At 42.8% G+C, this 13,594-nt stretch overlaps 2 protein-coding genes across 2 annotated transcripts; both read right to left on the bottom strand.

The window, feature by feature from the left end:
• Positions 1-6,058: 6,058 nt before the first annotated feature.
• CUNH11orf97 (chromosome unknown C11orf97 homolog) lies at positions 6,059-11,615 on the bottom strand. The gene is made up of 4 exons (XM_042862623.1): positions 11,532-11,615; positions 9,111-9,215; positions 7,409-7,534; positions 6,059-6,219 (listed from the first exon to the last, which is right to left on the bottom strand). Exons 1-4 carry the CDS (start codon positions 11,557-11,559, stop codon positions 6,200-6,202), a joined length of 279 nt encoding a protein of 92 aa, XP_042718557.1. The 5' UTR covers positions 11,560-11,615; the 3' UTR covers positions 6,059-6,199.
• Positions 11,057-13,514, bottom strand: ANKRD49 (ankyrin repeat domain 49). The gene is made up of 3 exons (XM_042862622.1): positions 13,407-13,514; positions 12,860-13,145; positions 11,057-12,001 (listed from the first exon to the last, which is right to left on the bottom strand). The coding sequence occupies exons 2-3, from the start codon at positions 13,130-13,132 to the stop codon at positions 11,543-11,545; spliced, it is 732 nt and encodes a 243-aa protein (XP_042718556.1). The 5' UTR covers positions 13,133-13,145; positions 13,407-13,514; the 3' UTR covers positions 11,057-11,542.
• Positions 13,515-13,594: the final 80 nt, after the last annotated feature.

Below are 13,594 nucleotides of genomic sequence, written 5' to 3'. Positions count from 1 at the left end.
CCCTGAGCACCTCCAGGGATGGGGCACCACAGCTCTATGGACAGCAGTGCCAGGGCATCACTGCTCTCTAAGTAAAGAACTTCAGAAGGATTCAGAGTAAAGAACTTCACTTGAAGACTTCTATTGCTGTGGTCTCAGCACTCTTAAAAAAAAAAAAAAAAACAGAAAAACCAACAGCTGTGGTTATGGCCGGTACTGTCTGTGCTCCGAACCAGTGTTGGCCAGAAGGGCTCTCTAGAGGTCACTACTCAGGGAGGACCGATGCTGCCTTGACTAACAGCAAGAAGTTGAAAATATTCAAGGCCAGAGACTCCAGCAGACCTCTGGCAGCCTGTGCCACTGCGGTGCCACCCTCTTGGTGAAGATTTTTTTCCTAATGTCCAACACTGAACCTCCCAGCTTGTAATTTGTGGCTGTTGCCCCTTGTCATCTTCTTAACACCTTCAGGCAGTTGTTGACTGCTATTAAATCATACCTTTGCCTCCTTTTCTCAAGACTAAAGAGCTCAGTCTCTCATTTTATGTGCTGTAGGGCCCCACATCATCTCAGTAGCCTTCCACTGGACTCCCTTCATGTTCTCAACTTCCAATTGAAGTGAGAGGCTGAAAGTGGGCACAATATACCAGGTTCCTCCTCACAAATGCTGAGCACAGAGGGATGATTACTGCCCTCAATCTGCTGCATGCATATCTGATGTTGCTCAGCATATGGCTTGCTTTACTTTTAAGGAGAGCTCATAGTTGGCTCACATTCAACTTACTGTTCATAAAGCTCCCAGGTTCTTTGCAGCATGGCTGTTTATCAGCCAGCCTGTTCCCTCCCTGCACCAGTGTATGGGAGTTTTCTGCTCTATGTGCAGAATGTTTTCTCTTCACTGAGTTTCCCAAGATTTCTGTTGGCTCAGCCTAAGTTTCTCCAGGAGTCTCTGAACTGAAGTTGTTCAAACCAGCATGTCAACCTCTTCATGTCTTCAACATGATGTGCTTGCTACCTAACAGCAAAGCAAAACAACAAAATCACAAGACCTGCCCGGACAAACAACACCGACTTTAGTCACAAAACAGGAATTTTGGTTCTTTAGCCATTTCTGCAGGTAATGTGAGAAATTTTGGACCCATGAAGATCAGAGGGAGAACTCAATTGACTTCTGTTGAATCTTGATTCACCCAACATATTTGATTGTATCAGCTGCAATGGCAGTTCTTATTTTCCTTCAGGAGCATACACTTGATATATGACTTTGGAGAAAGCCACACCAGATTCTACTTGCCTAGTCTAGTTTTCATTCCTGTTCCTTGAAGATGTATTGCTAAGTTCTATAACCTAGCCAATTAGAGTCTACTGATCATGCCATACCCAATCCTACATAAAGTGAAGTCAATAAAAACACTGTAATTAATTCTGGGGTTGTGAAACAACTTAACATAGAGGTACTTACAAACCAAGCAGTGACAGCTTTGAAAAAAAAAAGAATTTGCAGCCCTTCTTTCACAAATTGCACTTCAACCAGAGCTGGGAATATGGTGGCTCATACAGCATTTGGCTTTACTAAATTTCTTTTGCACAAAGGTAGTTGTTTCTTTTTTCAAGCAGTTTTGTTCCCCCTGACTTGGGAAACAGCCACTGACACTGCTTTTGGAGATTAACCAGCCCAGGACATAGCTGTGGGCTGAGGACCATGCACACTTTTTCTACTGCATACACAGGGAACTGTGGTTTAAGCGCTCCATGGAAATTGCAGTAGCTCCGCTCTTGCTGATAGCCAGGAATTTAAAACAAAATGCTATCTGTTGGTAACGAAACTGTTGCAAAATAAAAAATATTTTGCTTATTTGAAGGCTAAATGTTTGCAGTCTCTAACAGTGGTAAATGTGTTTTCCCAGCTGGCTTCCTCTTGTACTCTGACTCACTTTGTTTTGTTACACAGAAGAAGCATTTAAGCCTAGAAGACTCTTTGAAGTTATTTGTCAACTGTCTTGAAAACAGTTGACTTGAAAATGTACTGAAAGATGTTGCATTTTCACCCATAGCTATCAAGTCACTTGTTCTATCAACCAGGGAAATCCCGTGCATTTCTTATCCTAAAAGAATGTGATCAGCTTGAAAGAGCAGCAGGATCTATTTCGTACCAAAATGACACTTATGAGTGGCTTTGAAATCTCTTCTTCATAAGTAGCTCCTGTGATAGCAATGCAAGTTTTTGTCAATTAAGGCCTTACATCCTCTCTGAAAAAGAGTGATAAAAGTTTCATTCTGTATAAATTGCATGCTGTATTTTAGTATAAAATGTAAATGCCTGTAATTTGATTGACTATTTTTTAAGTTAGGGATTATGATCTTTCTGCTTGGAAGTTTAACATTCTAAAATATGACCAGGGATAAAATATTCAGTTGAAAGGTGATGCCCATCTCATTGGACGAACAACTTCTGAACAGACGAGCCCAAGTGACTGCACATGAAAGAAATGTGATGTTAAAATATTCTGCCTGGCTACAGTTCCACTTATGACTGAGCAGGGATGTATTACAGCTGTCTAAAGTTGACTTTTCCAGGTCAAGGCACAGGCATAGACAGCTTTGCTGTGCACACTGTAGGTGGAGGATCCTGTCCCAGCACACTTCTACCTTCTGGTGCAGCACTCATCTTTGTTCACTGGTATAGATCAGAGCCAAAATTGGAGCAGCCATCCTTCCTGCCAAAGCCACACAGTCCTCAGGTAATCTGACAGGTGTGTACTATCAAGCTGAAACGTGGCTCAGTGGATATTTGTTAGCAGTTAGCATGGATGTTCCAGCAGGGGGATTGGACTGGATGATCTTTCGAGGTCCCTTCCAATCCCTGACATTCTGTGATTTTCAGCCTTGTGTTCTGGAGCACTGAATGGCATCTTAAGCAGCAACAGTGGCAGCCATTCATAGAAAGCAGGCGAGACCTCTGATTCCAGGGGGATGCTCAGATGCTCTCACTTTACCCACTGCGCATCCGACAGGCCCAAGTGCAAAGGTTTGTGATGGAGCTCTTCTCCAGACATCTTTGAACCTCAAGCACTGTAGGGGCATTTCAGTCCAGGAAACAAGACTAGCTCTAGTTTCAGGTCAATCTAATAGTTATGGGGCCCTCACATCAGTTGCTTTAATATATTGATCCCTTTCCACTATACCTCATTACTTTATAGTGTAGACACAGCCTATGAGAGATGTCAGTGCTTGAATGCTTACTACCATGTGGAAGCAATAACTGCTGTCTCTCAGAACTGCAATGTTTAATTTGGAAATGAAACAATATAAAACAAGGACGAGAAAAGAGTAGCTGAATGGTTAGAATGAAAAATTACTATGATAAAATGTGAGCAAAGTATATTTAGATTAATAGAAACATGATGTAATGAAATATTATAAATATCATAAAAGTAGTAATTCAGTAGTACTAATATTGAGTTACTATAATGCCATTTAAACAAATTCCTTAGATTGATTCAAGTGAAACATGAGACATATAAAAAGATCTTGTGATTATGTTGGACTACATAAGAATCACCTGAGCCTCATAATTAAAATAATGAAATATTCAGTAGAAGGTCTAAGAAACATTTCTTCACTGCACAAGGTTGCACAAAAAGAAGCAAAGGAACCAGTGAGTTCCACAAATCTGCCTTTGTTGCAGCAGAACGGAGCTACTGCAGGATGAACGCAGAAAATCTTTCCATTTGGCAACTTTGAAAAGAAGATCATGAAAAAATAATAACTGAGAATGAGAAAGCCATGGGAGGAGGCCAGAATGAAAATGCAGCAAGGAGCAGAAGTGAGATGCAGCCAGGTTAATCAGAGCCTCTATCTGTCATTTTTCAAACATGATTTTGTGGCTCATGATCAAATTTGCATCTAAAAAGTGAGAATGTTTCAAAAGCTGTAAATCCTCTTGTGCCTCAGGTGCAATTTTCAGTGCCAATATTTTTTTTTTCCATTTAGAAGTCAAATAGAAATGCCAAAAAAGAGTTGTCTTCAAGCCAGCTAAGTTAGATTTGTTTTCCTTCTCACAGGTGCAAAAATAAACCTTTTTTTTAGTATTAGAAAAAACTTCCAGGCAATCAAAAAACCAAATATCCTATTTCATCCACATATGATTGTAAAAAAGGAAACAAAAACACAAAGGAACAGAAAGTTTAGTTGTTTAAAGTTGGCACTAAGACTATTTCTTCATAACAATAATCAGTCTAGCTTAAATAGGATTCTCAGAAACAAATCCCATTCCACCTCTTAAAACCACACCTTAGGGAAAACATGAATTATCAGTTTGAGACGACACTGGGAATAAGGAACTCTTCAACTCTGGCTTTAAGTTATCCATCAGTTCAGTTTCTTCATTGTACAAAACAGTTATCTCCTTTAGAAAGAAGAAATATTTGTTTACGTTACTGCAGGACAGAAAGAATTCTGGCCTCAGCCCAGCAATCCAGCCTGTCCAGATCCCTCTGTAGGACCTTCCTACTCTCAGGCAGATCAACTTGCTGTCATCTGCAAACCCACAACACATTTCCTCAGCGTCAAGTTGGTGCAGAAAACGTGGGCCTTCATTGTTTGCAGCAGGGAGCCTCCAACTAGTATTATGTCCCCCTGCATGGTTCAGGCTCAGCCATCAGTTGGTTTGCCAGAGAGAACTTCAGGTCCCTCATCTGCTTCTACTCCACTGAAGCGATTCCATAGCTGCCAATCTGCAGGCAGGAAAGCACCCTTCCTCCTGGTGCCATGAGATTCTTGCCTTCCTCATCATGGAAATCTACTTTCAAGCCTGATAAGCACTGACTCTCTTTTTCCCCAGTTCAGTATATATTTCTCCTGAGCCTTCTCAGTGCTAAGCACTCCTAGCTTTCTCATCATCTCTTCAGTAACATCCCTTAATCATCTTCATGGCTACTGGCTGGATTTTCTTGAGTACATCTCCTGAACTGGACCTAGCACTCCAGATGTATCTCACCAATGCTGAGGAGAGGAAAAGATCACTTCTCTCAACCTAATGACAAAGATCTTTCTAAGGCAGCCCAGACTGCTAGCCATTGCTGAGTGATGCTCAACTTCTTGTCCAGCAGGAGCCCCAGCTGTGCCAAGCTGCTTTCCAGTCTGTGGTTCTCCAGCTTGTCATGGTGCAAGGGATTATTTCTCCCTAGAAGCAGGACGTGGTACTTCCCTAATCTAAACTTCATGAATTTTTTCTCTGCCCAACTCTGAAACCTGTAGAGTACCCTTTGAATAGCACCTACCTGGTGTATCAAATGCTCCTTCTCATTTTGTATTCTCTGCAAACTTGCTGAGTTCTACTTTGTTCCATTGTCCAGGTCACTAGAGAAGATGTTAAACAATCAACTCTTGGTTTTCTCAGCCAGTGACTCCTCCAGCTGGACTTTATGATACTCATCACAACATTGTGAGCTTGTCACTTCAGCCAGTTTTCCATTCACCTAATTGTACATTTACATAACCCGTACTTCATCAGTTGTCACTGAGGCTGTTGGGGCAGATAGAGGCTCTAGCAAGGCTTTTGACGAAGTAAACAACATCAACTGCTCTCCCCTCATCCACCAACCAGCCTATCTCATTGCAGAAGGCTTTCAGTTTTGTAAAACACAGTTTCCCCTTCATAAATCCTTGCTGGATACTCCCAACCACCCTCTTGTCCTTCATATGTTTGGAAAAGGCTTCCATTATTAGTTGCTTCATCATCTTCCCAGGAACTGTGAGAAAGCCAACCAGCCAGCAGTTCCCTAAATCCTCCATCCAGTCCTGCTTGAAGACAGGAGTGACACTGACTTTCTGCCAGTCCTTTGGGACCTCTCCCAGTCAGCCACAAAGCTATTGCTTGTCCAGTTTTTGTACAGGTACCCTGAAGGATCCATGACTGCTTCCTAAGTAGCGTGACTATACGATAAATACAAACGAATGCTCATTTGGTATCACTTCACCTGACTTTAATAACTGTTGCAAGTGGGAGTTCAGTGACAGGTTATTTTAGGTTCCAGGCAGCCTCTATGATAGCTCTTACATAAATAGAGACATTGCAGGCTTATTTATGTTAAACTTTTATTAAGTTGAGTTGATAACTGAATCACAAACTCTTGGCCCAGGAATTGCTGAGCTCAATGCATGTTAAGAAAAGTTAAGGCATTTCCTCAACTACGTTATGATCTTCTGCTGGAATTTAGAATCACTCTGCAACAGAGAAAACTATAAAAATGTCAAATTTCATAGTAGCACATTCTCATTCTTGTCATCAGAAACATTTTGTAGTTTTTTTAATTGTAATATTTTCATCACTGACTGAAATAGGATCAGATTTGAGTACTAACTACAACGTCAGATAAAAAAGCAGCAGGAACATATGGATAAAACAGCTATAAGGAGAAAGTAAGCCCCTACCCAAACAAAACTTGTTTAAAATCTTATAAATACAGACCTAAATTTCCACAGACAGCTGGCCATTTTAAAGTTTCATTTGACACATCCAAACAGATTCACGTTTTCAAAAAAATCAAGACCCTTGTAAGGATAGATGTGACATCACAGAGCGAGCCCCCCAAGAGCCAGCCACATTTAGGGAAAGGCAGTAAAAGGAAGAAGCAAAAATAAGTGCATTAACTTCAGTAAATTCAGCAACATGGGTCTAATTTCTTCCTTTCCCTTTATTCTCTTCTACTTATTTCTCCTACATAATTCTTCTTCATTTCTTTATTTTTATTTCTATTCCTGTATTGCTGAACTGTGTTTTCCTCTCCAATTCCCTTCAGGAATTCCTAACTTTCTGTTCTCTGTCTTCTCTTTCACTCCCCTTGTCTGTGCTTCTCCTTTATCCTTTGCCTGGTGCCTCTCCTTCAGTTGCTGAACACAGTAAGTTCATCTTCTCTTGGAAAAAGGAAATCTCTCCTTTTTCATCTAACTTCATAGACATTCCACCTCTCAATTATATATAATCACACTTTTTTTTTCCCTGCTCCTTACACAGAAAAAAATGTGTGAATGGAAGCAGTTTGATATAGGAACTGAAGTCAGATTGCTTCCAGTTTTTCCTTGTTTCTATCTCTTCTGTCCTTCCTCTCATGTTATCTGCCTATTCTGCTTCAAAACAGGCAGAAAAGCTAGTGAGGAGAAGCATCACTGCTCCTAGAAGCAGCCCTTAGGACAAAGAGCATCTACATTCCCAAAAGAAAACCAACAAATCCCATACATTTCAGCACCAAAATAAATTTGAATAGCCTGTCTTGTTTTAAATCTGTGCTTTTCTCACAGATGAGAAAGGATAGAAATGAGATATAAGATATGCAGTTTAGTGAAACGTCAATCAACTTCAAAAAGAAACATTAACTGACAACTTTGAAGTGAGTTGTTATAGGCAAAGATTCTTATTGTTGACTCTTACTTTTCATTCCTACATGCCTTGAGTAGAACTGAGGTTGTAAAAGTAAGCCATTTCTGTTCTGCGATGCTGGCTGCAGGCCTCCGATGGAGAAATTCTTTTTCACACTCCAAATTCCTTTCAGAGCTGCTGTTAATAATTAGTCAAAATAATACTGTTACAACTGATTATTTAAACTTGTTCTAAAACTGGTGGAACATTTAAAGGATAATCCCTTTGTTCAGTCCTGTAATTAGACATTGGTAGGACAGCACCAAAAGCATCCTCCACAGTTAATGGAAAAGAGTGACTGACATCTTCAGAGAGCAACTTTGTAATGTCCATTCATGTGATCAAACTGTAATCTTCCAGACAATTGTGATCCAGTGGCAGATGAATGTAGTGCAGTGTTGGTATGTTAAGCTCTCACTAACATGAGACACGAGAGTGAACTGAGCAGACTAATGATAGCATCTGCAACTCAGCCACTTGCCCAGATCCCCTTTACCATCAGTGGGAAGAGAGCACATACAGAGAAGGACTAATGCAAAGACAGTCAGAACTGTGCTTTCAAAGTGCCTTTTTTTCCTCCATTTTTAATATAAACAGAATTTACATAAGTAGTTCATCTGCCAGTGTGTGCTGTAATTGCCTAAGGAGTCTAATCACAGTCATGCAGTTGCAGGTTCAAATAATTTAAATCTGGATACTGACTACATCACCCAACTTTTGTACATTTTTGTCTGTGAATCCAATTGTTTGACACTCATTTTGAGTAAATTTACTTTTGGGTTCTAATCCTAAACAGGAGAACACAAAGACCTTTTCCAAACTTGTCTAGATTTGGAAATAAAGGGAAAATTTAAGGCTTTGCTACATTTGTGGAAGATGTAAATATTAAGAAAGATTGTGGTGGACCTATTTCAACAAAATGTAGCTTAACATAACCAAGGAATAGTTTTACACTGTGGGACAGAATGCAGGGCTACAGAACAAGAACCACATGTTGTGGGGGAAAAGTATTGTGGATTTAGGAGTACCAGTTGACCAGCAGCCCAACACCCTCGTGCTAATGTTAGCTTTAGGTGTCAGCAGACGTAAGTTAAATGAAGTAGATCGTTCTCTGTACAGACTGCTAATGATACAAACACTGAAACACCTTTTTAATTGTTTCTTATCTAGAGCAAACACCTTGTTCCTTTTCAGACTTACATTTCCTCATTTTCTACTGTATTCAAGTCTGTCTATAACCTTCAAGCTGCCTAAACAGACTGACTCTCTGATTGCTTTGTTTTCCTCTTTTTCCTTTTGCTCATTTTTACCTCAACTTCTTCAACACCAACTTCAAATTCTGAGAAGCAGAAGGTAGACAATGAATTCAAGTAGCTACAACACCTCCTTCAAAGGAAAGAAGTAATAAAATCTCACTTCTTTCAAAAAAAGAAGTACCAAAACCTCTCTACCACTTGGTATTTTTCTGTTTTATTAAGCTGATAGATCACATGGAATTATGTGTTCTCTAAGTCTCATAATTTCATGCTAAAAAAACTAGATGATGTATAATTCTTCTGTTTCTGAATTTTCTCTAGACTAGTACATAAGTGTTCTAGACTGACTTTTTGTTTAGTTTGGTTTTTAAGTAAGTAATTTTGCTACAGTTCCTCAAAACATTTTCTGTTTCATTTGCCCTGACAAACACTTTCCATTTGCTCATAGGGAGGATTACCTGCAGCTGGATGCCTAATGTGGCATTCTTCTTTCCAAAAACAGAGCTCTTCTTCAAGGATCTCTTTAACTCTCTTACACGGCTCAACGTACAGAATGTTCTTCCCTGTTAGCAAAACACATCACACAAGAACCGGTCATTTTAACTTCCCTGATGCTGGTGTGTTTTAAAGCATGTAATTTCATTTTATCCCATTCTTCTTGCTTTAATGCACTTTAAGGCAGATTTACAGACACGACAGTGTTCAGCTACAGGGCTCTGCACCATGGGATGCTGCAGCCAAGGCAACCCTGTGCTCTGGGGAGCTGTGGCGATGGAGTCCCTCCATGGTGAACAACCCAAGGTGGAGCTGAGGGCGGGCAGATCAGGTCTCGTAGCCCACGGCAGCGGGCACTGCCCCCCGAAAGAGGGCAACCCGACGCCAGGCGGCCCAGGGAGGGATGCGCCAACTCCCCTCCCCATCCTCCCCTCCCTCCAGGGCTTTCTGGAGCGCTCAGGAGGAGCCCAGCGCCCAGGGGACGGGGGAGCCGGGAGGAGCGGGCGGGGCAGGGCGACTGGAGGGGACGGGGCGCTCACGGGGCTGCCCGCCTCCCGCCGTCTCGCTGCGGCCATCGCTGTCCGCCTCCTCGGCCGCCCCCGCCGGCTGCTGGCTGTTGGCCGCCCTCATGGCCGCCGCGCCCGGCGGGTAGGAAGCGCGTGTGGCGGTTGCCGAGGGAGCGGGCGCGTTCTGCTCAGGCGGGCTGCGCTCGGGCGGCGGCTGCACATCGCCATCTTGTGGCTGTGCTGCGGGCAGGCGCAGCCATAGAACGACACAACATCCCGAGTTGGAAGGGACGCGTAAGGATCTTCCAGACTGAATGCCGGCACCACACAGGACCATCCAAAAGTCAGAGCGTGCTCTGAGAGCGTTATCCAGATGCTTCTCGAACTCTGGCAAGCTCGGTGCCATGACCAGTGCGCTGGAGAGGCTGTTCCTGCGCATGACCACCCTCTGGTGAAGAACCTTTTCGACATTCCGGCACGACCCTCCTCTGATGCAGCTTCCTGCCATCCTCTTGGGTTCTGTTGTTGGTCGCCAGAGAGAGCTGAGCACTGCCCTCCGCTCCCTGTGAGGAGCTGCAGCCGCCATCAGGCCTCCCCTCAGCTGCTCTGCTCTGAGCTGAGCACACCGCCAGCCACCCCTCATAGGTCTTCCTCTGTAGACCCTTCACCATCTTCGTGAACCACCACCTTCACCTCCTTTGCAAACTCTCTAACAGTTTTATGTCCTTCTTGTTCTGTGGCGCTCAAAACTGCACGCAGTCGTGTTAGGAGGCTGGCTGGCTCCAAGAGAGACAGGGTGATGATCCCTCAGGGATGTTCCATCAGAGGACCAAATGCACACTAATATAGAATCATTCCAGTTAGAAAAGACCTCTAAGATCATCAAGTTGAACCGTCAGCCCACCCCACCATGCCCATTCACCATGTCCCTCCATACCACATGTCCACATTTCTGCAGCACCTCCAGGGAAAGTGACTGCCCCACCTCCCTACTCTTTCTGTTCACTCTTTCTAAGAAGAAATTGTTCCTAATACCCATTTTTTTCCTAGTATCAACATATATAATACATAATATATATATGTACATGTATATATATATATACACACACATATACACATATAAACCACTGCATTTCTAACTTGCATTATTGTAGAGAAAAACTGCGCTTAAGTGCACGCTAATGGTCTTAAACAAACCACGTTCACTTTGGTTAAATCATGGCAGTAAGACCTCTGTCAGACCTGGAAGCCCAGTTCAGATGTGGCAGATTAGATTTGGCTACCAAGAACTAGCCATCAGGTACTACAGGACTTTGGTTGTTCCTAAGAATAGTTCATTTGATTTATGAACAGGCAATTTCATTGGCTACTGAGCTTTCAATTAAAGATATGACAATAAAATATTTAGGGTTAAGTGTTTTATTTTATAATAGGCCTTATACCAGATCACTAAGCATTTTGAAAATCACCCAAGTAAATTATATCCATTCAGAGCTTCCATGCAGTTTTAAAAAAGTTCCTCAAAAATAATTTTCTAGTGAGCTGTAATAAACTGCATAACCCAACCTGAATTTCACGTAACATACGTAGTCCAGTTTTCCCTCCTGTTCTGACATTAATGTTTTGGACCAAACATCCCTCCAAATTTGCACTTACTGAGCACAGAATCACTGAAATTACGGAATTCATTAAAGCTTTCTGAATACCCTGATAACAGTAATGGCACTTCAAAGTATGAGGGAAAGCACTGAGTTGAATTGCAGAAGGTGAGATTTTCACTGATAAGAATATTTCAGTATCTTAAATGACAACCTTGATGCAAAGGGACAGACCAAGCACACAGATGCTGTGTGACAAACAAGAGGCAGTAAAACTCACATTCACAGCGTTTAAGGGGACACAGCATTTATGCAGTCTTCTACTATTTCAAAAAGGTAGTGGTATATATCGGTCCTCCTAGCAATGTCAAGGGCAGTTTCATCCAAGTTATTTTTCAGGTCTGCTTTTATGTAGCGATTCATCAGCAGAAGTTCAAGGGTTTCCCTACTGTTTTTGTTTCCTGCAGCAATATGTAAAGGTGTCAACAACCCATTTGTCTGAGCGTTGATGTCTGCACCCTGCTGAAGTAAGAATGCGGCCACTTCTGTATTGTTCCACTTGCATGCACTGTGCAGGGGCGTCCACCCATCCACTGTTTGTGCGTGAATATCTGCCCCATGGGCAACCAACTCCCGGGCCATGTCCAAGTGCCCACTGTAGGAAGCTCGATGGAGAGGAGTGTATTGATCTTCATCACGAGCGTTAACGGGAGCCAGCTTTTCGGAAAGAAGCCTCCTCACTGTAGTCAGCTGTTGAAGGGAAACAGGGAATGTAATACGAACCTTTGTAAAAAAGACACACCATTTCTATTGTTCTAAAAATGCTTTTTTTTTTTTTTCCCCCAAAGAAAAAGCAGTTTCTGTCCATCTCACAAAAGACTATGTGTGATAGAAAATTTTAAGATGAAACCAGTTATTATTACTTGAAATAGAGACACAACAGTCTAGCATAAAAACACAACTGCAATTCACTTCACTCAGTGTGGGGCATTAAGCTGCAGCACCTCAAGGACTACTTTTGCCTCTGAAGAAACATGTGCCTCCACACAACTATAAGTGCCTTTTGTGTACATTTATTTTCAGTGGCAGCCTTTGTTATAAACACAAGGATGTAACAAGCTGCCTAACAAGAACCTTCATCTTCTCACTCCATTTTCCAAGAACAGAAAGCTTTTTTTATTAACAAGATTGGGGGAAAAAAAAAAAAAAGGTAGGATTGGATTTGATCCTTATGGATCCCTTCCTGTCTCAGCATATGTAGATTTGAAGAACATAAAGCTTCAGATACACCCTCTCCACTCCAGTTAAAATGCTCACATACCATGAAGAGTCTGGCACACTTTTAAGTTGATCCAAGTTTAAGAACAGTGCTCATATTTCAACTCTGATCTACAGTCAAAGTTTTTCTTCTGAAATCTAATTGGCCAAGAAATATTGTAGTGTGTGGAACACAAAGGCAGATGCTTTCCAGAGCAGCTTGTGAAACCTCGGTCAAAATAGCTGGGAGGGATAAAGAGTAGCATAGAGAAGTTTCTGCTTGTGGATGGAACTGCAGACATCTATTCAATACAGCCTTTTTGTTAGAGATACACAGAACAGATGCCTTACCCGATTGTTTTCAGCTGCCCACAGTATTAATTTCTCTGGATTTTTCTCCATTTTTTTTTCTTGCATCTCATACCATTCCTCACTTCTTTCTTGTTCATCATCTTCATCATCAGACTGCCCCGACCAACCGCTCTGAGTTCCTATAGGAATCAAATGCCGGTGCGTTTCCAGCAGCTCGAGTTGGTTAAAGCTCTCTGTAAACTCCGCAAACTCATCGCTGTCATCATCCCTCTCATCAGCATCCTTCTCAGCAGCACGTTTGCCTTTGCTCATTTTCGGTTGGCATCTGTAAGGCGTGGATACACAGCAGTATTTGAATTAAGTGTTGCACACACTGTCAGTGGAAAGAGGCCCAGTGAAGCACAGGCCTCGCTCCCCTGCACTCCGCAGCACCCCGCTGCCAGCACGGGCAGCACCCGAAGGTGGTGTCGGTACCCTCCGCTTTCCCAGCCCTATTAACAAGCCTTACGGGCCTCCCATCCACTCTCTCCCCTGTCCAACCCCGCTTAGCTTTGCTCCCGCCCCACGAGGCAGCAAACTCACGCACCGATGACCGGGAACGCCGCTCCAGAGGCGGGGCTTTTCCTGCGGGGCGGTGCTGCCGCCGGGGCGCGCCCATTCACCTGCACATTGAGCCCTTCCGGCCCGTCGCTCCCGGCGGAAGTGACGTAAGTACCACGGCGGGAGTGAACGCCCGACTGACCAATCGCGCAGCTCGGCGGGAGAGACGGCGAA

The sequence above is a fragment of the Lagopus leucura genome, unplaced genomic scaffold (genome assembly GCF_019238085.1).
Source record: "Lagopus leucura isolate 7727_CA_CO unplaced genomic scaffold, USGS_WTPT01 Super-Scaffold_702, whole genome shotgun sequence".
NCBI lineage: Eukaryota > Metazoa > Chordata > Aves > Galliformes > Phasianidae > Lagopus > Lagopus leucura.
The sequence above is the reverse complement of the archived record's forward strand: the minus strand, read 5'-3'. Positions and strand labels throughout refer to the sequence as shown.

Coding starts and splice junctions, on each gene's coding strand:
- ANKRD49 (XM_042862622.1), bottom strand. CDS start 13,132: ATGAGCAAAGGCAAACGTGCTGCTGAGAAGGATGCTGATGAGAGGGAT. Junction 12,002..12,859: donor GGGCAGCTGAAAACAATCGG/GTAAGGCATCTG, acceptor TCCCTTCAACAG/CTGACTACAGTGAGGAGGCT.
- CUNH11orf97 (XM_042862623.1), bottom strand. CDS start 11,559: ATGCTGTGTCCCCTTAAACGCTGTGAAT. Junction 7,535..9,110: donor CATTAGGCATCCAGCTGCAG/GTAATCCTCCCT, acceptor AATTATTAACAG/CAGCTCTGAAAGGAATTTGG. Junction 6,220..7,408: donor AAGGCATGTAGGAATGAAAA/GTAAGAGTCAAC, acceptor ACATTTTTATAG/TTTTCTCTGTTGCAGAGTGA.